The sequence below is a fragment of the Kogia breviceps genome, chromosome 4 (genome assembly GCF_026419965.1).
Source record: "Kogia breviceps isolate mKogBre1 chromosome 4, mKogBre1 haplotype 1, whole genome shotgun sequence".
Classification (NCBI taxonomy): Eukaryota; Metazoa; Chordata; class Mammalia; order Artiodactyla; family Physeteridae; genus Kogia; species Kogia breviceps.
This window is the reverse complement of record NC_081313.1, coordinates 180,653,221-180,665,325: the sequence shown is the minus strand read 5'-3', so window position 1 is coordinate 180,665,325 and position 12,105 is coordinate 180,653,221. Positions and strand designations below refer to the sequence as shown.

General features: G+C 56.3%; 1 protein-coding gene across 3 annotated transcripts in view; it reads right to left on the bottom strand.

The window, feature by feature from the left end:
• TJP3 (tight junction protein 3) overlaps positions 1–12,105 on the bottom strand; it is a 30,581-nt gene that overhangs the window by 10,535 nt on the left and 7,941 nt on the right. Inside the window, exons 1-8 of one of the 3 annotated variants that reach the window (XM_067033158.1) lie at positions 11,127–11,401; positions 7,073–7,129; positions 6,848–6,957; positions 6,010–6,112; positions 5,414–5,762; positions 3,609–3,712; positions 2,168–2,327; positions 1,783–1,891 (exon numbers count right to left, since the gene is read on the bottom strand). In XM_067033158.1, coding sequence (XP_066889259.1) covers positions 1,783–1,891; positions 2,168–2,327; positions 3,609–3,712; positions 5,414–5,762; positions 6,010–6,112; positions 6,848–6,957; positions 7,073–7,129; positions 11,127–11,144 — 1,010 coding nt within the window. In that variant the 5' untranslated portion in view covers positions 11,145–11,401. Of the gene's footprint in view, positions 1–1,782; positions 1,892–2,167; positions 2,328–3,608; positions 3,713–5,413; positions 5,763–6,009; positions 6,113–6,847; positions 6,958–7,072; positions 7,130–11,126; positions 11,402–12,105 lie in introns of those variants that run through there. The other 2 variants (XM_067033159.1, XM_059060177.2) reach the window with 2 other exon arrangements.

Sequence of the window (12,105 nt, the reverse complement as noted above, 5' to 3'; positions counted from 1 at the left end):
GCTGAGCCTGCGCGTCCGGAGCCTGTGCTCCGCAATGGGAGAGGCCACAACAGTGAGGGGCCCGCTTACCGCAAAAAAAAAAAAAAAACTTCTGAAAGAAAATCAAGATCAGGCCATATGTTAGCGTTTCTGACATACAGCCTGTGAACCCCCAGTGCTGAGTGACTGTGGGTGGGGAAAGACACTTGAGAATGACGTACCCCCAGCCCAGGTCTCACGGGGCAGGTTCAAAGAGTACAGGGTCTGCATCGGAGAAACACATCAAGCTACTTGGAGATGTCTGTCCACAGATCCTTCTGTGTGCCCATGGAATCCCCGGGAAGATCACACAAGAGTCCCCCAAACCCTTTGAGATGCTGCCCTGTGTCATTCTGCAATCCAGTTCATTCACCATACACAGTGCCAAGTGCATTTTCCCAAGGCCTTTTCAGTATACTCTCAGAGACATCCTGTTTCATGGCTGTCTAATATTCCCAAGCAAGGATTATATTAGAACAAGAGCATTCACTACGGGCCAAGCACACACACACCATCTCCTTGTGTCACCGCTAGTCAGTGCCCTAATTAGTGGTGGAGTAAGATCTGGGGCCTTGGCGTGGGCCCTCCTCTGGCCTCTAAAATGGACCGCAATGACCCCCACCTCCTGGTCCTCCCGCCAACAGCCATGCGAGGGAGCTTAGAAGGGGATCATTCACTCCCAAAAGCCCACAGCCCTAGACCACGTCTTGACTGTAACCTCATGAGACCATGAACCAGAACCACCCAGCTAAGCGGTCCCCAATTCCTGAACTCTCAGCAACAGTGAGGTAATACATGTTTACCATTGTTTCAAGTGGCCAGGTTTGGGGGTCATTTGTTATGAGGCTGTAGATAACAGATACAACCCCCTACTTCACAGGGGACTGCAGGCTTAAATAAGGTGCCTGTTACCTAATTCCCAAGTGTTGCGCAGTCATGGTTTTTAAGGCGTTGAATTGTGTACCCTCAAAATTCTTCTGTTGGGGTCCTAACCCCCAGGATCTCAGAATGGGACCTCATTTGGGAACAGGAGCATCACGATGTGATTAGTGAACTTGAGGTCATACTGGGGGGGGGGTGGCTAATCCAGTCTGACTGGTGTCCTTATAAAAAGGGGACGCCTGGACACAGAGACACATACACGGGGGAAGATGTCATGAAGACACACAGCAGGGAGATGGCCACCTGGAAGCCAAGGAATGCTGGAGGCTCCCAGAAGCTAGGAGGAAGGCCTGGAACAGATTTTCCCCTAAGAGCCTTGAGAGGCAGCGTGGCCCTGACACCGTGACTTGGGTCTTCAGCCTCCAGGACTTTGACACCATACATTTCTGTGGTTCAAAGCCGACCAGTTTGTGGCACTTTGTTACTGCAGCCCCAGGAGACTAACAAAGTAACTGCCACTCTGTCCCTTTTATAAACATCATCATAACGAATAACATCATCATCATAATCCTCTAATCCCTGCACACAGCTGTGGCTATTTCGCCCCCAAGAGAACTCTCTAAAAGCCTGGCTCGGTGACAGGGCTTATGCATTTTGAAGCCTTCTAGGGCTTGTTGTAAAATTCTGTTTTCCCTTCTGCTTTAAGTCCGCCCATATCTGGTTCTCCCAGGACCAATAAGGAGGCAAGAAGGACTGTGTGCGGAAGGAGAGGCCTCTTCCAGGCAGGCCGCCATGACTGCATCCTCAAGCCTACCCCATGTTGGAAAAGATAGGCCCACGTTCCCGTCCCACTTGGCCATTCTAGCCGATGAGGTTACATACATGGGGGAGTTGGTTCGGCTGGCGTCCGGACTCCGCTGCCCATGCTGGGGTGGTGGTGGTACATGGGATGGTGGCGCCTGAGACAGTTCTGACCCGAGGTCTGAGATGTCTGCAGCGGAAAGCGTGTCTCAGCCACGGGCATGCCTTCCAGGCTGCCGTTTCACAGAGGGGCACATCAGACCCCTCTAAGCAAAGGGGCACAGACCAGAGAAAGGCTCAGCTGAGAGCCTCCAGCCCTAACTTGCTGTGTGGCCTTGGGCAAGTTTCTGTCCCTCTCTGAGCCTCTCAGGGCCAGGCTTCCCAACTCCTGCTTGGCCCTGCCTGGCACAGCCTGCCTCCCTGGCCCTCCATTTGAACCTCCCAGGGCCGGCTCTTGGCCCCTCACCCTCCAGAAGGGAGCTGTCGCTGTCGCTGACGGCCGGAGGGATATTCACCAGGAACTGGCCTCGGTCCCTGAGCACCAGCAGAGTCAGTTTCCCTTCTGACTTCTCGATCAGTTGCCGTGTGTCACTCAGTGACAGATTCTCACTGGACACCCCGTTGATCTAAAAGGGATCAGGAAGGAGGAAACAAGTTCATGAGAGATAGGGGATACTAGAAACAGATACCTTGGTGAGGGGGACTAGAAACACACAACCCTCAGGGGTTACTAAAAACAGACAGTCTCTTGGGCTTCCCTGGTGGCGCAGTGGTTGAGAGTCCGCCTGCCGATGCAGGAGACACGGGTTCGTGCCCTGGTCCGGGAAGATCCCACATGCCGCGGAGCAACTAAGCCCGTGAGCCATGGCCGCTGGGCCTGCGCGTCTGGAGCCTGTGCTCCGCAACGGGAGAGGCCACAACAGTGAGAGGCCCGCATACCGCAAAAAAAAAAAAAAAAAAACAGACAGTCTCAACAGAAAATGATAGAATTGCATTCCTGCTGTGAGAGGAGACTATGCCAATAACTGACCTCCAGAAGAATTCTAGAAACACAATTTTCTAAGAGGGGTGGGGGGGGGCACTAGGGAAAAATTAAATATGCATTGACTCTCATTTCCCCAGAGGGGGAAATTTCTCAGGAGGCACTGGGAACAGATATTAGAAACAACTCTAATTGGGGGAGATGGAGTAAGTACTTAGATACTAGAAACAGACAATCTCTAGGAGGTACTGGAAACAGACATCTAGAAGTGGATTAGAAACATACAATTCCTAGGAGGGATCTAGTGTCATCTCCGCTCACCAGGAATACATTGCTAACATTTTCTCTTGGGAATGTCTGTTTTCAGTAACCCTTCTAGCCCCCAGCCCCGCCTCCAAGCTCTGTTTCAACTGTCAGCCCCAAACTACTGGAAACAGACAATTCCTCAGGGTCACTAGAAACAGATAACTCTGAGGAAACTCTAGAAACAATCAACCAGAAACGATTCGGATATCAAACACTAGGAATCACTAGAAACAGATTTTCAGGGGAGGAGTCTAGAAGGAAAGCAAGTTCTTAAGGCAGAGCTGCTCCTCAAAGCTTGGTCTCTGGACCATTAGTATCCAGGCACCTAAGGCAGGCCCATGAATCAGTGCTGTAGCCAGCAGGTCATATGATTCTGGGGATACTAGAAACAGACAACCCAACGGGGGTGCTAGAAACCAACATTTGGCAATGGATTTGCAGCAGATTGGGGGAAGGAGGGAAAATCCTGCATAGCCATCTCCAACCTTTGTGGAACTGGCCACAATGCAGGAGGCAAGTGGTTCAGAACCAGCTTTGTTGACCGTGCCATATGCCTCGGTAACACTGTTACCCTCTGGGCCCGGTCTCCCTGACCCCTGACAGGAAGGCCTGGGCTCACCTGTAGGATGAGGTCTCCTTCCTGGAGCCTGCTGTTCCGGGCAGCCAGGCTCGATTCTGTGATGTGCCTGATGAAGATCTGACTGCCCAGTTTGACCCCGAAATCTGTGGGGGGAAGAGGAGGGAAACTGAGGCAGGGCCTGGGTTCCGGGCTGCCAGGGGCTCTCAGACCTCAGCCTTCTCGCCTGCCCTCAACCATCCCACCTTCCAGGCTGCCGTCGTGCAGGGAGGGGGCAGGCTGCAGCCTGCTGCCCCTTTCCAGCGGGCACTCTCCCCCTACAGGTGCCTGTCGGTGGGTGACAAAGCAGACCTGGTCCCCTGTAGTTGGGGGAGGTGGAACACACAAGCACCCGGTGATGCTGTGCACTGGGAAGAGAGAAAGCTGGGGGGCTTCCCTGGTGGTGCAGTAGTTAAGAATCCACCTGCCGATGCAGGGGACACCAGGGACATCTTCCCTGGTCTGCGAAGATCCCACATGCCGCGGAGCAACTAAGCCCGTGTGCCACAACTACTGAAGCCCACACTCCTACAGCCCGCGAGCCACAACTACTGAAGCCCATGCACCTAGAGCCTGTGCTCTGCAACCAGAGAAGCCACCTCAATGAGAAGCCTGCGCACAGCACTGAAGAGTAGCCCCTGCTCGCCGCAACTAGAGAAAGCCCACGTGCGGCAACGAAGACCCAACGCAGCCAAAACTAAATACATACATTTTTTAAATAAATAATTAAAAAAATAAAAAGTATTAAAAGAAAAAAAGAGAGAGAGAGAGTAAGCCAGGAGGTGGGGAGAGTGGCTGTGGAGGGGCAGTTTGGGGACAGGTGGTTGGGGGATGGCCTCTCTCAGGAGGTGACGTCTGAGCCGGGTCTTGGATGAAGCAAGGGAGCAAACCCTGCAGGGGTCGTGGGACGGTCATTTCAGGTGGTGGGAACAGCCAGTGCAAAGGCTCTGGGGCAGGGATTCTGATATCATTGCACAGCAGTCAGCAGCAGGCACCTGAGAAGGAGCAGAGCCCAGGCTGTCCCTTCCCAACACCCTGATGACATCACCAAAGCGGCTTAGGGGTCACAACCCCAATACTCAGTGACATCACGATGAGCGTTTTCAGGATTATTAAAATTACAACGTGGGGTAGATATCCCAGTGCCATTTGTCACATCATGACCAGAATTCCAAGGTCACAACACTGCCATTGACTCAAGACAGGGATGAGAGATCACGTCCCTACTGTTCTATACCTACTAATCCCTCGACAGTCTACTGATGTCACGATGTGTGAGTTTCCTGTTGCTGTACCAAACTGCCACAAACTTAGTGGCTATAATACAACACAAATTTATCGAATAGTCTGAAATGGGTCTCACGGGGCTAAATGCAGGCGTGGGCAGGGCCGGTCCTTCCAGAGGCTCCAGGGCAGCATCGGTTCCCGCCTTTTCCGGCTTCTAGAGGCGCCGCCTCCCTGGCTCACGGCCCCTCCTGCATCCTCACGGCCAGCAGCGCAGCCTCTCCCGTCTCTCTCTGCCTCTGACCCTCCCTCCTCCCTCTTATAAGGACCCTGGGATGATGCAGGGCCCCTCGGGGAATCCAGGGTCACCCCCGTCTCCGGGGCCTTAACTTAACCCCACCTGCAAAGTCCCCTCTGCCCTGTGAGGTGACACGTCCACAGGTCCTGGGAGCAGGATGTGGGTATCTTTGGAGGCCGTTATCCTGCTGACCACACACCATATGTGATCAGATTTGGGGGCAGCACGGCTGCCTGTTCCCGGGGATGCCCAGCCCCACTGCCGACAACGTGGCCCCCACGCTCACCGTCACTGTCTCTCCTCCGCACCAGCACGGACTTCACGGGCCGCATGTGCACGTCCTGCCGCGGCAGCCGCTTGAAGCCAGACACTAGGGCCAGCCCGTTGGCCTCGGAGCCGCCGCCCGGGCTCCTGCGCCCATGGCTGCCGGCCTGGCTCCTGCGACCTGTCCTTGGCCGGCGGGAGCGCTCGCCCCAGGAGTGGCCGGAGCCGCTGGACGTGTCACCCTCGTAGCCCTGGCCGTGGTCAGCCTCGTCCAGCCGCCGCGGCCCATCTTCCTCGTCCGAGTCCTGGTGTCCCAGGCCAGAGGTGGCCTTGGGGGCGGGTAGCTGGACTTTCCGGGGACGCTTGACTGTCTGTTAGGGCAGGCAGAGATGGTCGGGGTGGCAGGGGGCAGCTCAAGGCTTTGCGCCATCCCATGGGGGACTCTGGTCCCTCTGGGCCTTAACATCCAAGCTGTGAATGGCAACAAGATTCCACTTGCTTGGGGAAGCTTATATTCATACTGCCCAGGGGCAGCAGGACCAGGAGGACTGGGGTTCAGCCAGGGGCAGAAGTGCCACCTGAACCAGGGGCTGCCTCTCCCACCAAGACCCCACTCACAATGTTGGCCACTTTTGTGCAGGTCTTGAGTATCTGAATGGCGAAGGTGGAGGTGACACTCTCCATGGAGACCCCATTCACCATGACGATGTGGTCCCCTGTCCTGAGGGAGGAGGCCAGGTCTCAGGGAGGAGACATCACCCAGGAGCCCCTCTCCCCAGGCCTGCCCTGAGGGCCCCTGGCAGGTACCCCTACGTGTACAAAGCCTGGTTCTGATTCACTGGTGTCCCCAGACTCGTGAAGACATTTATCCTTCTGGGCCTCAGTTTCCTCATCTGTAAAATGGGGCTGATCGCAGAACCCACATAATAGTGAAATGCAATCATAGAACATAAGCTGCAGTTACACCTGGTGTCCCTGTACCCCCTCACTTCTTCTTTCTCTCGGGCCCCCTCTTCCTGCTTTTCTCCCCTCCTCTCCCTGTCCATTTCATACTCTCTCTCTCTGAAGCTGGTCGCTGATTCTGAGCTGAGCCATATCACCCGTCAGCCTCTTGGGTCCCAGAACCATTTTCCCAACATAACTCCCAGGAGCCTCCTACCCCCAAGGGCTCAGGACACTGGGTCTCTCTCCCTCCAGCCAAAAAGGTTTCCAGGATATTCGCTCCGGGAGCATCCTGGGGCCACTATGACCCCCAGAACTCATCAGAGGACCAGTGCCTTGAGGAGAGTGGGGGCTAGTCACTGACTGTCCTGCTGCTGGCCCCAAGCCGTGTACTGACAGAGCTGGAAGGCGCCAGGCACTTTCCAGCCTCCGGGTTTTGGCCCGCATAGTTCCCTCCTCTTGATGTGTCCCCCTACCCCCACTCCCGCCGGAACCCGGCTGCCTTGACACTCACTGTAGCCGGCCCTCAGCTGGTCCTCCGGGCACCACGTCGGACACAACCACTGATCCACTGGGCCGGTCTCGGCCACCAGATATTGCAATGCCGAAGCCTCGGCGGGGGTCCTGAGGGGTGATGAGAGACAGAACGTGATTTTGCTTCTCACTGGGACGAAGGCTGTCCTGCAGGAACCAACCCACCATTCCCGTCAGCACCCACGCAGAGAGAGGGAGGCCCCACCTTGCTGATCGTGGCTGTGTGCTGTTCCCAGATGGTCAGCTCTTCCATGTCCAGCACCTGGTGGGAGGTGACAGGGAAGGTGGACATGAGGTCTATCAGAGCAATCAGGGGTCCCCATACCTGGGTGTGGAGCCTGGCTCTGACACTCCCATGGCCCAAGTCTGTGAGTTAGTTGCTACCACTCTTGAGATCTCAGCTTTCTCATCTGCAAAATGGACTTAAATCAGTGGTTTTCAATCCAGGACCATTCTACCCCCTCCCCCAGAGGGCACTGGGTGGTATCTGGGTACATCTGTGGTTGTCATGACTGGGGGGTGCTCCTGGCATCGAGGGGGTGGGGGCCAGGGGTGCTGCTCAAACCCCTAATGTAGTGCACAGTCAGACCCCACCACAGACAGTGATCCATCTCCAAATGTTAATAGTGCCATACTGTGGTGGGAGCAGAGGAAATGTTAGTCCCTGTCACTGTCCCTCTGGAGGGTCTGGCTCAGTCCCTGTGGTGGTGGTGGTGGTGGGGATCTAGCAAGGCCTGCAGACACAAGGGTCTAACTCTGCTCCAGACACTCAGGGCTCCTCGATGTTCCTCCCACACACCAAGCCCGGTCCTGCCCCAGGACCTTTGCACGAGCCATCTCCTCTGCCTGGATCTCTCTTCCCCCAGATCCGCACCTGGCCCGCTCCCTCACCTCCTTCTCCCAACCACCCTGTCTGGAACTGGAACGCTTGCCATCCCACAACAGACCAGTTTATCCTCCTTTCCCTGATTCCTGGTTCACAGAACTTGTGATCCCTTGACACTCTCTAGATTTTAAAAATCTGGTCACTGCCCTTCTCCCTCTAGAATATTGGCTTCAGAGGTCAGAGATTTTTATCTGCCTCTTTCAAAGTTGAGCCTGAGTGCCTGGATCATAGGAGAGATTCTAACTATCTAAGGATTGAATGAATGAATGAATGAATGAAGTGCTTCCTTTGAGCCAAGCACTTCACAGGTAAGATCTCATTTCATCGGCTCACTAAAGGGCATTCTATTATCTCCCATCATAGAAGAGGAAAGCCAGGCACAGAGAGGGGAAGTCACTTGCCAAGACAAGAGAGCAGTTGGACAGTGGGGTTGGAGGGTGGGGCTGCGGGGCGTGGATTCTGTTATTTTCAAGCCCAGGGTATAGATGAGATCACAGGCTCTGGGAGTAAAGGTCACTCAGCGGGGATGTGGAGCCCTTCGGGAAGCCAGCCCCCACCCATCCCTTACCTTCTACGGGGCTGTCCCACTACCCCGGGGGGGGGGGGGGGGGGCTTGTAGAAGTGACGCTCCCTCCCCAGCCTGGTTGCCCAGCCCAGCACTTGGAGGGCGGGGGATTCCCTGTGAGCTCTCCGTTGGTGTGATGTGTTCTGGTGCCTTTTCTTAGAGGTTCCCGGGAGAGCAGCATTCCAGGCTCCCCCGAGGTAGGAAGGGGGCGGAGAAGAGGGAAACAAAGCCAAGGGCAGGGCCTCACGGACACTCCTGGGAGCCAGGTCTGCTCTCTCAACTGAGCCTCAAATCCTGCAGTCTGCCCTTTGCTGGCTGTGGTGGTGCCTCTCCCAGCCTCATCTTCCCCATCTGTGAAATGGGTACCTCCCTCACCCCCACCGCCCCGTCTTTCAGCGCTGAGGTGTGGGAAGCGGCCATGGAGTCATGCACAAATAGCAGAAGGAACTTCTAGGAGAGATGACAGTGTTATTGTGAGAAGTAATAATAATGACCTTCTTCCTCTGCATAATACCAAGCAACACTATTCCGTGCGCTGCCAGAGAGTACATTGCACGTACCCCATTCATTTACTCCTGAGTGACCTCAGAAAGTGGCACTTCTCCTATTCCTGCCTTCCTGCCTTCCAGGGGAGGAAAAGGAAGCCCAGAGAGGTTCAGTAACTTGCTGGAGCTCACACAGCGCTCCGCAAACCTTGGCAGCCCATCCCATACCTTTAAATCTTAACCACCGGGCTACAGTATCCTTCTGCTTTTTTTTTTTTTTTTCTTTTCCTTTCTGAACTTATTTTTCAGAACAGAATCTTTTCACTTGCTTTGATTTTATGCTTAGTGTCATTAAACGGCCTCCCAGCATTTTGATTTCCTGGCCTTATTTTAAGAAACAGCCCACAGGGAGTCAGGGCCCCTAAGGGGGCAGGCGCAGGTGGCTGGGGCTTGTCCCAGCTTGTGTAGGTTTGCCTCCATGGCTACTGCAGGACACTCCATGACCCATGGGGTCACGCCTAACGCCACATCCCACCTCAACTTAGTTCACCTCCAAACATTTCCCTGGCAGTCCCCTGTGCCTGGTTATCCTCCCAGGATGCACACAGCTGCCCCGGACACTCAGGTCTCAGCTCAGATGCAGCCTCCCCAGGGGGCCCTACTAGACTAGCCAATCTTCCCTGGCACCCTACCACCCTCCCTACTTAATTTATGAGGTTTTATTCATGACATCCAAAACCATCATAAATTACCCTATTTAATCATCAATTAATAAGTTTCTGGTCTTTCCTCTTGGGCTGTGAAGGCTGGGCAGGGCTGTCTCTCTGGGTACGTTGGTGATGGCCCTCCAATCAGCACCTTTCCAGGCTTTTGCACATGCTGTGCTCCCTGGCAAACTCTTATTCATCCTTCACAGCCCCAGTACCACTGTCTCTTCCTCCAGGAAATGAGTCCTAAAGGCCCCCCGTCCACCCCCCCCACATTTTACGTCCCTGATTACTGGAGCCTGGGATGTTCCAGTCCACCTGTCTCCCCTACATCCCTCTAGTCAGCGGATTCCTAGTGGGCAGGGCTGGGGGCCCTGGGACCCCAGCATTGTCCCCACAAGACCAGGAACGCGGGAGTTTGAGGAATGCGTGAATGGTGGAATAAAAGGCAGATTCCGCCAGGAACTCAACCAGGTACATCCTGAGTTTCTAGCCTCCTCAGCCCCGCCCCCGTCAAGGTGCGCCCCGAGGGGGCGGGGCCGGGCCTTCGTCCTCGCCCCCTGCCACGCGAGGGACAGAAACACCGGAGAGGAGACGCCTCCAGAGGGACAGGTCTTACCAAGTCACTCCGCCCCGGGCATTTGGCTACCAGGCTGCTGTCCGCTCTCCCCCTCCCCACTCCAACCTCTGGGAACAACGGCGGAGGTGGGGAGGGGGAGGGGGAGGGGAAGGGGGGGGTGTCACAAATACTCGAGCTGGGGACTGGATTCTGGGAGCGGTTCCTTGCTGCCGGGAAGGAGGCGGCGGGAACCAGAAGTGCCCGGCCCTAGAGCCTCGGGCGGTCCAGCCTGGGGCGAGCCACGTAAACAGCCTAGGCCTGTTTACCCCCTCTGGGGCCCGACCTGAGACCCAGTGGGGTGGGTGTGACAAAGTCGATTCAAGCTTCAGCCCTGGAGAGCGAAGTTCCCCCCAGACAGAGCCACAGGGATTCCCTCTCGCAGCCCCGGTCGGCTTGCTCGGTGCAAAACGGGGCTCTCGACGCCCATGTCTACCAGGTCGCCCAGGTGAACGGCTCTGTATACAGTAGGTACTCAATAAACGGGGATCCCCTCGTCCGCAGCTTCGCCGCATTCGCCAAAGCCGCTCCCGCCCACAAATGAAGTCCCTGCCCACGGTTCCAACCTTAGTGCTCAAGCTTAACTCCGCTGATCTCCCGGGAAACCGGGCACCTACTACGTGCCAGGCGTTTCGCAACACATTTTTGTCCTGGAATCCTTCCTACGTCCTTCTATAAAGTGACCATCGTCCACTTTATAGATGAGGTTCGGAGACGCATGGATTCACCGAGCCAAAGTTACTTAGAAAAAATGGGATTTGAACCCAGGTCTACCTGCGAAGGCAGACCCAGGACAGAGGAAGCCCCCGGAGGCCGCATTGGAGGCCAGCGGGCGCGGACGCCTCTGCCCGTGCAGCCTCGGGCTAGCCACCACATTCCTTTGGGCCTCAGTTTCCCCATCTGTTACCTAGGCAGAGGGTGATCTGGGGTCCTGGATCCAGGTCCCAGCCCGGACCCCAGCTCGGTCCCCTCCCCCTCCCGCCCTCGGCGGGCTACTCGCCTGGAATCTCACCGCCATAGTCCACCCGGGGGCCGTCCAGTGCCTCTGCCCCAGGGGGGCCTAGAAACCATTGACCCCCACCTTGGCGTGAGGGAGGGGTCTGGGGAGGGTCGCGGCGAAGCGGGTGCCTGGCTCTCGCCCTCTTCCAGCCCGCTCCGCCGCCGGGGCTGCACCTGCACCTCTTCCTCCTCCTTGGCCCCTACCGGCCCCGCCCCCGCCCCGACACGCCTTCGGGACGCCTCCGAGGCAGCCTTCTTCTCCCCTTCGCCTCCCAACACAGGATCCAGGCCCAGGGGTGGGCCAGGCCGGGTTTTCGGCCCAGCTGAGCACTAGCCTGCGGCAGGGCTGGAGACCAGCCAGGCAAGGCTGCAAGGAAGACCCGGCAGGGATTACAGCCGCGTTCGGAACGGAGCCTGCGCTTCGGAAAGTTTAACATCCGCGAAAAACTCTACGTGTTGAAATTCAGTAGGGAGACCTGTTGGATTAGGAGCTAGACAAGGGTCAGAGACCTCAGGAGCATAGGGCTGGTCTTTCTCGGGTCACCTCCATCTTCGGGAGGTTTACCCTATTTTAGAGAGAGAAAACGGAGGCCCAGGGAGGCCAGGGGCATGAACTCTCCGAAGGCGCAAAGCGGCCGCCTCTGGGTCTGCCCCGAATCCAGTGGTACCCGCCCGTCTTCACATCTAGCACCTGGCTGGGTCCCCAGCTGCGGAGGGCGGGGCGGCGAGGGCGGAGGAAATTCTTTAGGCTCCTCTGAGTTAAGGTCAGGCTTCCTTCTCCTCACCCAGCCCCACCCTCAGGAGCCCGGTCAAGGAACTACAAGACGAGAGCAGGAAACCCTCTACCTGGGGGTGAGGGAGGGAGGAAGTCACCTGGATGGGTGGAGCCACCATCGGCCCCACCCGCACATTCCTTTGTGCTTAAAAAAAAATAGACTCTGAGGCCCAGCTGTTCCTGTGCCCCATCTCAGGCCAAGGTT